General features: G+C 44.0%; 1 protein-coding gene across 2 annotated transcripts; it reads left to right on the forward strand.

Annotated features, from left to right (window-relative positions):
* The first annotated feature begins 7,991 nt into the window (after positions 1-7,991).
* On the forward strand, positions 7,992-9,789 carry AIF1 (allograft inflammatory factor 1). Of its 2 annotated transcripts, XM_045826114.1 has the most exons (6): positions 7,994-8,139; positions 8,299-8,360; positions 8,445-8,511; positions 8,868-8,909; positions 9,088-9,250; positions 9,606-9,789. In XM_045826114.1, exons 1-6 carry the CDS (start codon positions 8,115-8,117, stop codon positions 9,688-9,690), a joined length of 444 nt encoding a protein of 147 aa, XP_045682070.1. In that variant the 5' UTR covers positions 7,994-8,114; the 3' UTR covers positions 9,691-9,789. The 2 variants fall into 2 exon arrangements, with proteins under 2 accessions (XP_045682071.1, XP_045682070.1); XM_045826115.1 differs by lacking the exon at positions 8,868-8,909 and having other exon boundaries at positions 7,992-8,139.
* The last annotated feature ends 2,772 nt before the right edge of the window (positions 9,790-12,561 follow it).

The following is a 12,561-nucleotide window of genomic DNA, read 5'->3' on the forward strand; positions in this document are numbered from 1 at the left end:
GAAAAAGAGCACAAAGTGAAACCCATAAAACACTTTTAGGAATTAATGAAATAGAAAACAATGAAATAAAATACAAATATCTGTTTACAGAGACCACTAATACTAAAAATCTCTGACCAAATTGACTAAGCAGAAAAAGAAGAGAAAAAGCAGGCACAGACCAAAAATAAATAATTTAGAGGGAATGCAATGTCAGATACAGTATTTAAACTGCAAATTTTGATAAGACAAATAATGTTCTAAAAAACATATGACCAAAATTGACTCAAGAAAAAATCAAAAGACTGTTGTATCTGTAACCATTAAAGAAATGAATCAGTTGTTAAAAATTTAACCACCAGAAAAACCACCAGATCATTATGAAATCTTTAAAACAGAGATCATTCCACTCATATAAAAATTATTCTAGCAATCAGAAAACAGGAAAAGTTTCTCAACTTATTTCATTAGATAATATAACCTTGATACAAAAGCCAGGCAAAGACAATTTGAAAAAGGAAAAAGCATAAAACAATTTCACTCATGAACATAGATACAAGAAAAAAAGAACAATAAAAATATTAGGAACTCTAAGCCAGAATTGACTAAATAATATCAAACAACCAAGCAGTCTTTATCTGGGAAAGCAAGTCACTATTCATGTAATTCCTAGTTCCTATTCATATGGTTCATTGCATTAAGAAATTAGGGAGGACAGCCCTGGCTGGTGTAGCTCAGTGAATTGAACATGGCTGCCAACCAAGGGGTTTCCAGTTCGATTCCCGTCAGGGCACATGCCTGGGTTGCAGGCCAGGTTCCCAGTGGGGGCCAAATGAGAGGCAATCATACATTGATGTTTCTCTCCCTCTTTCTCCTTTCCTTCCCCTCTCCCTAAAAATAAATAATTTTTAAAAAAGAGATTAAGGAGGACAATCTTTATGACCATCATATGACCATCTCAATCAATACAATAAAAGCATTCACAAAAGTTGTTCATGATAGCAACCTCTCTGTTTTAAAAATAGAAGAAAGCCATTTCCAACAGTCATTTATGGTTTAAAAATTAGAAATGTATACCATGTGTCTCTATTCTCCTATAAAATGTAGTGTTCATTTTTGAAATGGCTTTGTATTTTTCTTCTACATCTTTCCTCCTGTTCCCATTCATCCCTTCCCGTTACATCTTCTCTGAGTACTTGTACTTGTGATGTGTGGCTTTCCATCACTACTAAAATGCTACACAAAATTTTGTTTTTCAGTTCATGGTGGAATTTTGGCTACAATTTCCACCAAGTGGGAAATTGCTTCTGGTGTATTGTCATCTGTCAGTAAGCTGGGTTGCTCTTTTTTTCCTTTTAACCTTTTTTTCTCATAGTTAATTGAACAGAAGCTTTGGCCATTTCTTGTTTTGTTTTGTTTTTTAAGGATACTTTATGTGTTTATTTATTTATAGACAGAGGGTAAGGGAGGGAGAAAGAGAGGGAGAGAAACAATGTGTATTTGCTTCTCATGCACCCCCAACTAGGGACCTGCCCTGCAACCCAGGCATGTGCCCTGACTGGGAATCAAACCAGAGACCCTTTGGTTCTCAGGCTGGTGCTCAGTCCACTGAGCCATACCAGCCAGGGCTAGTCATTTCTTTTTGTTACTCCTGTTGAAATACGCCAGATTTTTCTGAACTATTATCAGAGGACCTCGTTGTGGGTGGGGAGAAAGCCCAGAATACGTAGTTTTCCAAACTTACAAGTTCAAGAGTTTCTCCTTTTGCCATAACCATGGATTATGTCCTTTAAATTTGGCACCTCTGTGTAGCTACTACCTCCTTTCCTCTGAGAACCTCTCCCTGTTAAGCAAGAGTCCACCACCACCTTAGGCTTCTTTGTTTCACAGGAGGCCTCACAGATGGCCATCTCCCAACTGTACCTAAGTGATACACTTAATGCTAGAAAGAGAATTTTCCTGGCAATTTCTGAGACACCTGGGTTGCTTTGGGTGCTTTAAGACGTTCTCACTTTACCTTTACCAGTGCTGAGTCTGTTCAGTTAGCCCTGCCCTTGGCTTTTCCCTCTTGGGGTGAGGCCTTTCCTCCCAGGAAGGACTATTTGCTGTTTGTGTAACATCACCGGGTTCCTCCCTCCCCACTCTTCCCTGAGGCGCTGCTGGGAACTGCCTGCTCAGCTTTGAATTTGGTCCCACAAGGAGGTAGGAGTATATAGGTATTCTGTATCTCCTAGCTTCACTGAAAATGGGGTGTGTGTGTGTGTGTCCAATCTCTTTATTGATCTATAAGGCTTCCAGGAGAAAGGGGGAAATTTAGAAATAAACTGCTGTCATGTTTCCATCAAAGCCCCACAAGGAGGCATTTTAGAAAGAAAAGGCTTTTGGCAAAGGCAGCATAAGTGAGTGGGTTAAGATTCTACAGAGCTGAACCTTGTGGGCGTGGAGGAATTCTGGCTTGTTTACCCACCTTTCCTCAGAGAGGGCCTCTGGTTTCCCAGGCTGCACAGTCTGGTTCACACACCAGGACGGACACACTTTTTGTTCATTTCCAGTGGGAAACAGAGCCGAGGAGGTCCATTTCTTCCCAGCCCTGTACTCCACACATACAAACCACACGTGTGTGCACATATGTGCACACAGGCATACACTAACATACACATTGCATTAGTCAGGGTCCAAACAGAACACAGCCCTCCAATTAGGCTACTTGAGGAAATGGTTTCTTTCTTTCTCTTTTAAGATTTTATTTATTTATTTTTAGAAAAAGGGGAAAGGAGGAAGAAAGAGAAGGAGAGAAACATCAATGTGTGGTTGCCTCTTGCATGCCCCCTACTGGGGACCTGGCCCAGCACCAAGGCACGTACCCTGACTGGGAATCAACTGGCGACACTTTGGTTCACAGGCTGGCATTTAATCCACTGAGCCACACCATCCAGGGCTGGAGATGGTTTCTTTACAAAGGTGGGAGTGGGGTGGGTGTACAGGGATATTGCCAGCCCAGACCCCAGGGATGAGGGGAGGGACAGGTTCCAGCAGGGATTCTTTTTTATTGTTGTTCTTATTATTTTTTATTTTATTTTTTAATGACAGTTCACATTCAATATTATATTAGTTTCAGGTATACAGCATAGTGATTAGACATTTATGTAATTTATGAGTAATCCCCCCACTAATTCCAGTGCCCACCTGACACCATACAGAGTTATTACAATATTATTGACCATATTCCCTGTGCTGTACTTCACATCCCATAAATATTGGTTCCAGAGGGGATGCTTACTCATTTGTAATTATTAATACAAAGTAAACCAATTATATTGAATTTCAGTTATCAAAATATTACTAAAAAGTTGAGAAAGCATAAACCATGTACTTCCTTATTACCACATTAAATAAAAGGCAAGACATTTAAAACATAAGAGATTGAAGTTAGATTTTAATAAATAAAGACAGTGCAAACAGTATTTTTGCTTGGCTTAAATAAGAAGTCGAAACTGTGAAGCAGTCTTTGGCAAGGCAACACATGTAATGTTGGACATGAGAAGATGAGGTACAACTTTTCTTTTCCAAGTTCATAGACCACCTAAAATGAATTCCAAGGCCTACCAACACCTGGAAGAACATGGTCCGGCACAGCAGGTTACCTGAAGACGAGCACTGCCCCGAGGTGGAGATTTCAGCCAGCCTGAGGTGACCTTGTGGAAGGTAGCCAGAAGAACGAATACTCTCAACCTAATGTCCTTCCTCCCACTGTTTTTCTGCCAGGCTCTCCATCAGCCAAAAACAGCTAGAAGCCAGAGGTGCCCTTAATGTGGTCTGTACAGGCTAGTCTCCTGGGCAGAGTGGAGGGGGAGGGGAAATAGAGGGATAAACAGAAAACATCCAGGACACACATACAGACAAGCTCTCTGGCCAGTGTACACACTTCCTGTAGGCACACTCTACAGGGCCTGATTCTAACCAGCCATGCCCCCAGAGATCATGGCATCATGACACAGGCCGTTGGCAACACGGTGCCAGTTCCATAAGGGACTCTGATGTCACCAACTTCCAGCAGGTAATTACTTCTTTATTTATTTTTAGAGAGAGGGGAAAGTAGGGAGAAAGAGGGAGAGAAACATAACGTGCCAGAGAAACAACTATTGGTGGATTGCCTGTCTCAATGCCCCCAGCTGGGGACATGGCTGGCAACCCAGGCATGTGCCCTGACTGGGAATCTAATTGGCAACTTTTTAGTCCACAGACCAGTGCTCAGTCCACTGAGCCACACCAGTCAGGGCCCAGCAGGTAATTTTTTAAGCCAGCTCATCATTCTCTCCACGACTGCATGGCTGGACACTAACAACACTGGCCTCAGTGACTCCTTTTTTCTGCGTCCAAGGCTGATCAGTCCCACCACCCACTGACCTGTGCTTAAGCTGTGTTGATACCCACAGCCTGGGTTTAGCAGCCTTGTAGGCTTGGAAACCACTTTATTGCTTTAGGGCAGTGGCTCTTAGACTTGAGTGTGTATCAAAATCATCTGAGGCACCTGTTACAAAAGCTATTGTTAGGCTCCCACCGCAGGGTTTCTGAATCAGTGGGTCTGGGCTGGGGCCCAACAATGTGCATTTCCACCGTGCTTCTGTGTGATGCTGGTGGAAGGACCACTCACTGAGAACCCCTGCTTTAAAGAGAGGGTTATCTTCCCCTATTTTGAAGTTTTCAGTGGATTCTTTGTGGTAGCTCCCATGCTGCGCCCTGGCAGCTCTCTGTCCAGAGGCCCCATGTCTCCTTCAGCCCTAACTGCTGCACACCGGCCCTCTCTGTGGTCAAAAGGCCAACCCCAAGTTTGGGTGGGAGGTGTCTTCTCTCATGTCTCATCTTCACAGGCTTTCCTCACATCTATGTTTAGGCTAAGTGCAATTTTCCACCCACTTGCCCTGTTAGATACTCTTTACTTTTAATTTTTGTCCCATGGTCAGAGAAGCTGTCACATTAGCACAGGACATTTTTCTGAGCATCTAAGCTCTGCCTCATCATGGTAGTCTGCCAAGCCATCCTGGATGGAAAGACCACTCTGAGCTCTGGCTGGTGTGGCTCAATGGATTGAGCATTGGCCTGCAAACCAAAAGGTGCCAGTTTGATTCTCAGTCAGGGTACGTGTCTGGGTTTTAGGCCAAGTCTCCAGCTGGGGGCGTACAAGAGGCAACAGATCAATGCATCTCTCACACATTGGTATTTCTCTCCCTCTCTTTCTCCCTCCCTTCCCCTGTCTCTAAATAAATAAATAAATAAATAAACAAACAAACTAAAAAAAAAAAAAGACCACTTTGAGAAGCAACATCACTCTGAATAAAAGCCAGAGTTTTCCCAATAGTTCTACTCAGTCTGGCCTCATCTTCTGCCTCTGTTTCTCCTCACATAACCTGGCTCCAGCTACACTGTCCTCCCTGCTGTTTCACAAATACTCCAGGTACCCAAACATATCACTTCAGAACCTTTGTACTTCCTGTTCCCTCTGCTTCTCCCATATATCCACATGGCTTATTCCTTCACCTCCTTGAAATCTTTGCTCAAATATTACTTTCTTGCCTGGTGGCGCAGGGTGGCTCAGCTGGTTAGGGCACCGTCCTGATATGCCAAGGTTGTGGGTTTGACCCCCAGTCAGGGCACATGTAGGAATCAACTAATGATGCATAAATATGTGGAACAGTACATCGATGTCTTTCTCTCTCTGTCTCTCCTTCTCTCTCTCCAAAATCAATACATTAAAAAAATTAAAAAAAAAAATTACTTTCTCAGTGAAGTCTCCCTGACTACCCTATTTAAGATTGCAATTATTTAAGAATGCAGTCTAGGGGAAGGGGGGGAGGGGAAAAACGAAGTGGGTAAAGGGGGTCAAATACATGGTGACAGAAGGAGACTACACTTTGGATAGTGAGCACAAAATGGTGTGTTACAAAGTCGTATACCTGAAACTTGTATAATGTTATTAACCAATGAACTGCAGTCCACCACAGCACTTCCTGTCCCCCTTCCTCACTTCTCCATGGGTACCTACCGCCTTCAACATATTTGTTTATTTTTATTGTTTGTCTTCCCCAGTTAGACTGTCCCTGAGGACAAGAGTATACACTTGTTTGGTTCACTGGGCTTTAAAGTACATCTGGCATATAGTTAGTATTCAATAAATATTTGTTGAATGAATATAAGAATAAAGAAATTAATTCCCCCTATCAGGCAGTGAGACCATTAGGACTGCAGGGTTCCAACTTTCTTTCCAAGGAGAGAAGCAGCTGCAATAAAGGGTAGTCATGAAGCCAAAGTTTGCGCTGGCCAGTGTGACTCAGCTGGCTAGAGCATGGACCAGTAAACTGAAGGGGAGCAGGTTGATGCCCTGTCAGGGCATGTGCCTAGGTTGCAGGTTCAGTCCCATCTGGGGTACATGCCAGAGGCAAATGAATTGATGCCTTTCTCTTTGATATCGATGTTTCTCTTCCTGTCTCTCTCCCTTCCCCTCTCTCTAAAATCAATAAGCGTGTCCTTGGGTGAGGATAAAAAGCTAATTAATTAATTAAAAATTAAGTCAAAGTCCCCTCCAGCATCTCCCCCTACCTGCATGGGTCAGGGAGAGCACAATGAGAAGTGAAAACTCCCAGCCACAGAAGGGAAGTAGGTCGAGGGGAGAGAAGGAAAGGTGTTTTGATCAATGCTGGGGCAGAAGGGATGGAACTCTGGGCAGGGTGTTTGCACGAAAGGGTCTCAGTGACAGGGACACACTGTCCTTACCTTCCCTAGCAGTGACTAGTCAAATAGAGCAGCAAGGGAGATGAAGGTTTGCCTACAGAGGGCGTTGATCAGGGCTCTGTTGAACCCACAATGACCAGCACCCTTACCACCTACATAAACATGCACTAACCTAATGTTGACCTCGCCCCCAGAACTTTTTTTTAATCCTAACCCAATGACATTTTTAAAGATTTTATTTATTTACTTTTAGAGAGAGGGGAAGGGAGGGAAAAGGAGAAGGGGAGAAACACCAATGTGCAAGAGATATATCAAGTGGTTGCCCCCTCAAACACTCCTAACCCAACTGGCCCACAACCCAGGCATTTGCCCTGGCCAGGAATTGAACGGGTGACCTTTTGGTTCACAGGCCTGTGCTCAATCCACTGAGCCACACCAGCCAGGGCTGCTTATTGATTTTAGAGAGATGAGAAGGGAGGAAGAAAGGGAAAGAACATGGATATAAGAGATGCATTGATTGGTTGCCTCCTGCCTGCGCCCCAACTGGGAACCAAACCCGCAACCCAGGCATGTGCCCTGACCAGGAATCAAACCCATGACCTTTCAGTTTACAAGACAACATTCCAACCAACTGAGCTATACTAGCCAGGGCCACCCTGGCTCTCATGTCCATAAATGTAGTCTCTCTCAGCACCACTTTCAGTTCCTCCAAAGAATCTACTTCAATTCTCAAATTCCTGAGCTCTGCAGATTTTATAAAGAATTAAAGGGAGTAAGATGTACATCCTAAAGGGAGTACATTGTACATCCTAAAGCAAATAAACTAAAATGCCTTTATTAGACATTTCCCTATTTCCAAGTGCCTTTCTGGAGCTGCCGAACCAGGAATGAAGTTTCGCTCCTTTCCAGACCCTACACCCATTTGCCACCCTTTTGGACTTTAGATTCTTCTCCTAAGCACAGAAAAATCCAGTCAGCCCTTCCTCAGCCCCCTATCCCAAACTGTGTGCCCAGACTCATGAAACCTGAGGACATGCAAGGCCTAGTGTTACCTGAATCTCTGGACCTGTTCAAAGACCACTTGTTCCTGAGAATAAATACCCCTGGGGTTCGTCCTTCCCCCACACCTCCAGTAGCTCATCAAGAAATTTCTTTCATGCACACATAGGGCTTTCCTTAAAAGGAACCTGAGAGAATGTTATTTTCTCATCTCCATCTACACTTAGCTCCCCCTTCTGCCAGTGTCAGCAGAAGCTGATGGGGAAGTGATGCCTGGAGGTAGAGGAGGAGGGAATGAGGGGAAAGGGGAAGTTTGTGAGGGAGGCCTCCCAGGAGGCTGTGGGAGAGCAGAACCAGCAGGCAGAGAAACAGCAAGCTTGTCTGTCTCCACCAGCATCTGCTGAGCCATGAGCCAAACCAGGGATTTACAGGGTAGGAAAGGTGGGATAGGCAGAAGCCTCAAACATGAGCAAGGAGGCAACAGCATGGGCCAGGGGCTAGGAGGGCAGTTAGCTGGCCTAGGGAGGCAAAACTGCGATAGCCCTGGGCTGGTCTGGGGGTGAGGGTACATTAACCTTTGTGCCCCCTCAGGAGGAAAAACCTTTGGGCTGCTGAAGGCCAGGCAGGAAGAGAGCCTGAATGAAATCAACAAGGTGAAAGGAAGAACTAAGAGGGCAGGGCCTGGGGGAAGAGGCCCTGGGCTGGAATGCCTACCGTGTCTCTGGTTTTTTCCACAGCAATTCCTGGATGATCCTAAGTACAGCAGTGATGAGGATCTGCCCTCCAAACTGGAAGCCTTCAAGAGTGAGGGGAAAACTATAGGGGTGGATGGGAGGTGAGGGGGTAGGGTTTTCCCAAGAACAGAGGGTAGGGAGCAGAGACACAGTCTACTTTTGTGGTGGGATGAAGGAAGGCTGCTTCTATTGTTCCTCTGGTTGCAGTTCTCTTCCCTGGCCAGCCCCTCTCAGCAGCCCCTCTAAGTTCAGGATACCTTAACTGGGCCCTTCAACTCCTCAACCTCTACTTCCTCTGCCCACCCCACTTCCTCCTTCCATACCTTCTCCCCCACCTAGCATTAGGTAGTAACCTCTTTCTTAGTCCTCTGTCTTGCCCCTGCCCTTCCAGCGAGATCTTACCCTCTGCTTTTTCCCCTCACCCAGAGAAATACATGGAGTTTGACCTGAATGGAAACGGAGATATTGGTGAGAAAAGGGTGATTTGGGGACATGTGCAGACCTAGGAAGAGAGAGGTCTCTGCTATAGTGTTCTAGTACTGATGGTTTGGGAAAGGGCCCAGCCTCCAGGATAAGAGAAAGGGAATGGGAATGTGGAGGTACAAGGGAGACTTCCTATCTTGTCACCCGCATTCTTTCTCTCCAGATATCATGTCTCTGAAGCGAATGCTTGAGAAACTTGGGGTACCCAAGACCCATCTGGAACTAAAGAAATTAATCAAGGAGGTTTCCAGCGGCTCTGGAGAGACTTTCAACTACTCTGACTTTCTCAGGATGATGTTGGGCAAGAGATCTGCCATCCTAAAAATGTGAGGGAATTGCTGTGGGGGGGAAGGCAGAGCAAGCGTAGGCCCTCCGCATCCAGTTCCAACCTCTCCTATACTTACCTGTTTTGTCCCCACCACTACCCCCATCCCCAGGCTCACCTTCTACATATTACTCAGCATCTGTTTCTTCCATCCTTTGAGAAACCCTTCCAAGGTCCTATCCCCATCCACAGTTTGGTCCCTACAGCCCCCTGCATTCCTACTCCTGCTCTACACACCCGCCTCCTCCTTCCACCCTTGAAACCCCCATCTTCTTCTGGACTTTCATAGCAGCATAAGATTTATTCTCTTGAGAGGACTGTTCCCTGATCTTTGTGTCTCTTCCCATTTTGACCAGGATCCTGATGTATGAGGAGAAAGCAAGGGAGCAGGAGAAACCAACGGGTCCTCCAGCCAAGAAAGCCATCTCTGAGTTGCCCTGATTTGTGGTGGGATTGAAGGTGCTTCTAATAACCCAACACACAAAAAAAAAGACAAAATTGTGAGCCAAAGTCAAAATAAATTCTCCTTCTGCAGATCAAGTCAGCTTTGTCAGTGTTTGGAGGGATTTCCCCCCGCCCCCTGGGTTTGGAAAGGAGTGAAGCATCTTTGAGGGAAGGGGAGCAAGGATTTGCCAAGATAAGCAATGTCTGCTACAGGAGAGAATTTTGTATGCCAAGGGGGATTCCATATGTATAAGGTAACCTTTTTTTTATTGATGTTTGAATGCAGTTGTCTCCATTTTTCCACCACAACTTTCCCCCACACTACCCACCCCCATCTCCCACCCTCAGTCTTGCCCCACTTTGGCTTTGTCCATGGGTCCTTTATACATGTTCATTTATGACCCTTTCCCTTCTTTCCCACGTTATTCCCCTCCACACCCTTGTATAAGGTAACCTTGACCTCAAGGAAGTTAGAGGGGATGACAAGACATGTACTCAAAAAAGAAAAAAAAAAAGGAAGGAAAGAAAAAAGAAAAATCACCTAGGCCCATGGTGAAGACAAAGGATTACTTTGAACCAACATTCTCCATCACTATAAGCTTTGTGACCTTAACAAATTCCTCAAGCTCTCCGAGTCTTTCCCCTGAAAATAAGGATAATATGATCCATCCTGTAATGCCTGACATATCACAAACCCTCAATAATGCTTAAAATTGAATGGATGGATTGATGAATAAATGGATAGATGTATGGATGAAAGAACTGGTGTAACTGGATGGAGTAAAGGATTCACAACACTATAGAGCCTGACAATTTAAGTGTTAAGTGAGTCTTCGAGGTCTTTTTGGGGACAAGCTACAAAACAGCTATCTAATGAAGGGGGAAGGGGCTTGGATTAGGAGGATACTGAGGGCAAATGTTAGGGATACAGGATCCCTGGATGGCAAAAAGGGTTAAATAGCCAACCACAGGGAAGGCAGATGCCAAAGAACTCAGTGAGACTATTCTTGGACCTTTCCTCAAAGGAAAGTAGCAACCCCCAGTCACTGGCCACTATTTCAGATTTCCTGCCACCCTGGAAAGAGAGAATCCAATTGGCCCAAATTGTTTCATGTACTGAGGACAGAATGGGCTACTGAGATCACCCATGTTGGCCCCTCCCAGTAGTGAAGCCAGACTGGCATTCCAAAGAATGCTGCAGTGGCTGTATAGCACTTCAGATAAGGATAAAAATATTGAATTGAATAAAATACCTGAATATAACAAAATTAATAGCTAACCTCTATTGAGCACCTGCTATATATTGGATACCATTCCAAATGCTTTCTGTATTAATTCATTTAATCTTCACAACAACTCTGGTAACACCAAGAAGGAAAGAGAAGATCTGGGTATCTTTTTATAAACGTGGATTTGTTTGTTTTTTAAAGATTTTATTTATTTATTTTTAGAGAGAGGGGAAGGGAAGGAGAAACAAGGGACCTGGCCTGCAACATAGGCATATGTGCCCTGACCAGGAATAGAACCATCAACCCTTCGGTTTGCAGGCTGGTGCTCAATCCACTGAGCCACACCAGCCAGGGCAAGATAAATTGGGTTACATTCACATAATGGATTATTATTATACAACAATAAGAATAAACAAACTATAACTATATGCAACAATGAAGATGAAACTCATTAATATGTTGAACAGAATACAGACATAAAAGAGCCCTTACTGTACAATCCATTTGTATTAAGTACAAAAACAGGTAAAACTAATATATGTTGTTAGAAGTCAGGATAGTAGTTAGCTTTGGGGAAGGCTCAGAAGAGGCCAATTGGGCAGAGGGAAAAGGAGCAGAAGGGCCCCAAGTGGAAATATGCCTGATGTAGGTAAAGAGAGTAATAAAATCAGAGATATAAAAAGGGGCCAACTTATCTAGGATCTCATAATTCACTGTAAAAACTTAGGCTTCTTTCTGAGAGAAACAGAGAGGTATTGCAGGGCTTTAAGCAAAGAAGTCCTTTGAGGCCTCCTTTGGGGAAAAAAAAAGGCTGCAATGTAGAGAATACATAGACCGTAGAAACAGGTGTAAACTCAGGAAGACTAGTTAGGAAGTTGTTGCTGTAACCCCGGTGAGAGTTGAGGTCGGTTCAGATCAAGATGAAAGAAGTGGAAGTGAAGAGGCTGGGGAGTGAGATAAAAAGAGTGATGAGGATTCCAAGGTTTTTTACTTTACTGTAATTTTTAAGTTGCCTTTTGCTGAGATGGTGAAGGATGTGCATAGAGCAGGTTTTGAGGGGCTGTAGATCAAGTGCTAAGTTTTGGACATACTGAGTTTGAAATGATGTATTAGATACTTAAGAGGAAATGTCAAATACATAGCTATGTATACAAGCCTGGAACTGGAAAGTGAGGTCTCTGATGTATTTCATTTGGGAGTCATCAGCACGTAAGTGCGATTTCATACCATGAGACTGTAAAGAATGCAAATTACCAACAATATCAGATACACAAATATCTTCTTTTTTTAAAAAAGATATTATTTATTTATTTTTAGAGAGGGAAGGGAAGGAGAAAGAGAGAGAAACATCAATGTGCAGCTGCTGGGGGTTGTGGCCTGCAACCCAGGCATATACCCTGGCTGGGAATCGAACCTGCGACACTTTGGTTCTCAGCCTGCGCTCAATCCACTGAGCTACGCCAGCCAGGGCTCGGATACACAAATATCTTCTTGAAAATTACAGGTTATAAAGTTAAGTATCCGTCTTGTCATTGGTTGCCAATATTTTGATGAGTAGGTCATTCCTAGCCTAACTTTGTACAAATAATTTGTATATACTATGCAAATAAATAGAACTGCCTTAAGATTGCCTGAGCGG

This window comes from Phyllostomus hastatus, unplaced genomic scaffold (assembly GCF_019186645.2).
Source record: "Phyllostomus hastatus isolate PE091 unplaced genomic scaffold, TTU_PhHast_1.1 phas_scaffold_60, whole genome shotgun sequence".
Lineage (NCBI taxonomy): Eukaryota > Metazoa > Chordata > Mammalia > Chiroptera > Phyllostomidae > Phyllostomus > Phyllostomus hastatus.

Coding starts and splice junctions, on each gene's coding strand:
- AIF1 (XM_045826114.1), top strand. CDS start 8,115: ATGAGCCAAACCAGGGATTTACAGG. Junction 8,361..8,444: donor GCCTGAATGAAATCAACAAG/GTGAAAGGAAGA, acceptor TTTTTTCCACAG/CAATTCCTGGATGATCCTAA. Junction 8,910..9,087: donor GAATGGAAACGGAGATATTG/GTGAGAAAAGGG, acceptor CTTTCTCTCCAG/ATATCATGTCTCTGAAGCGA.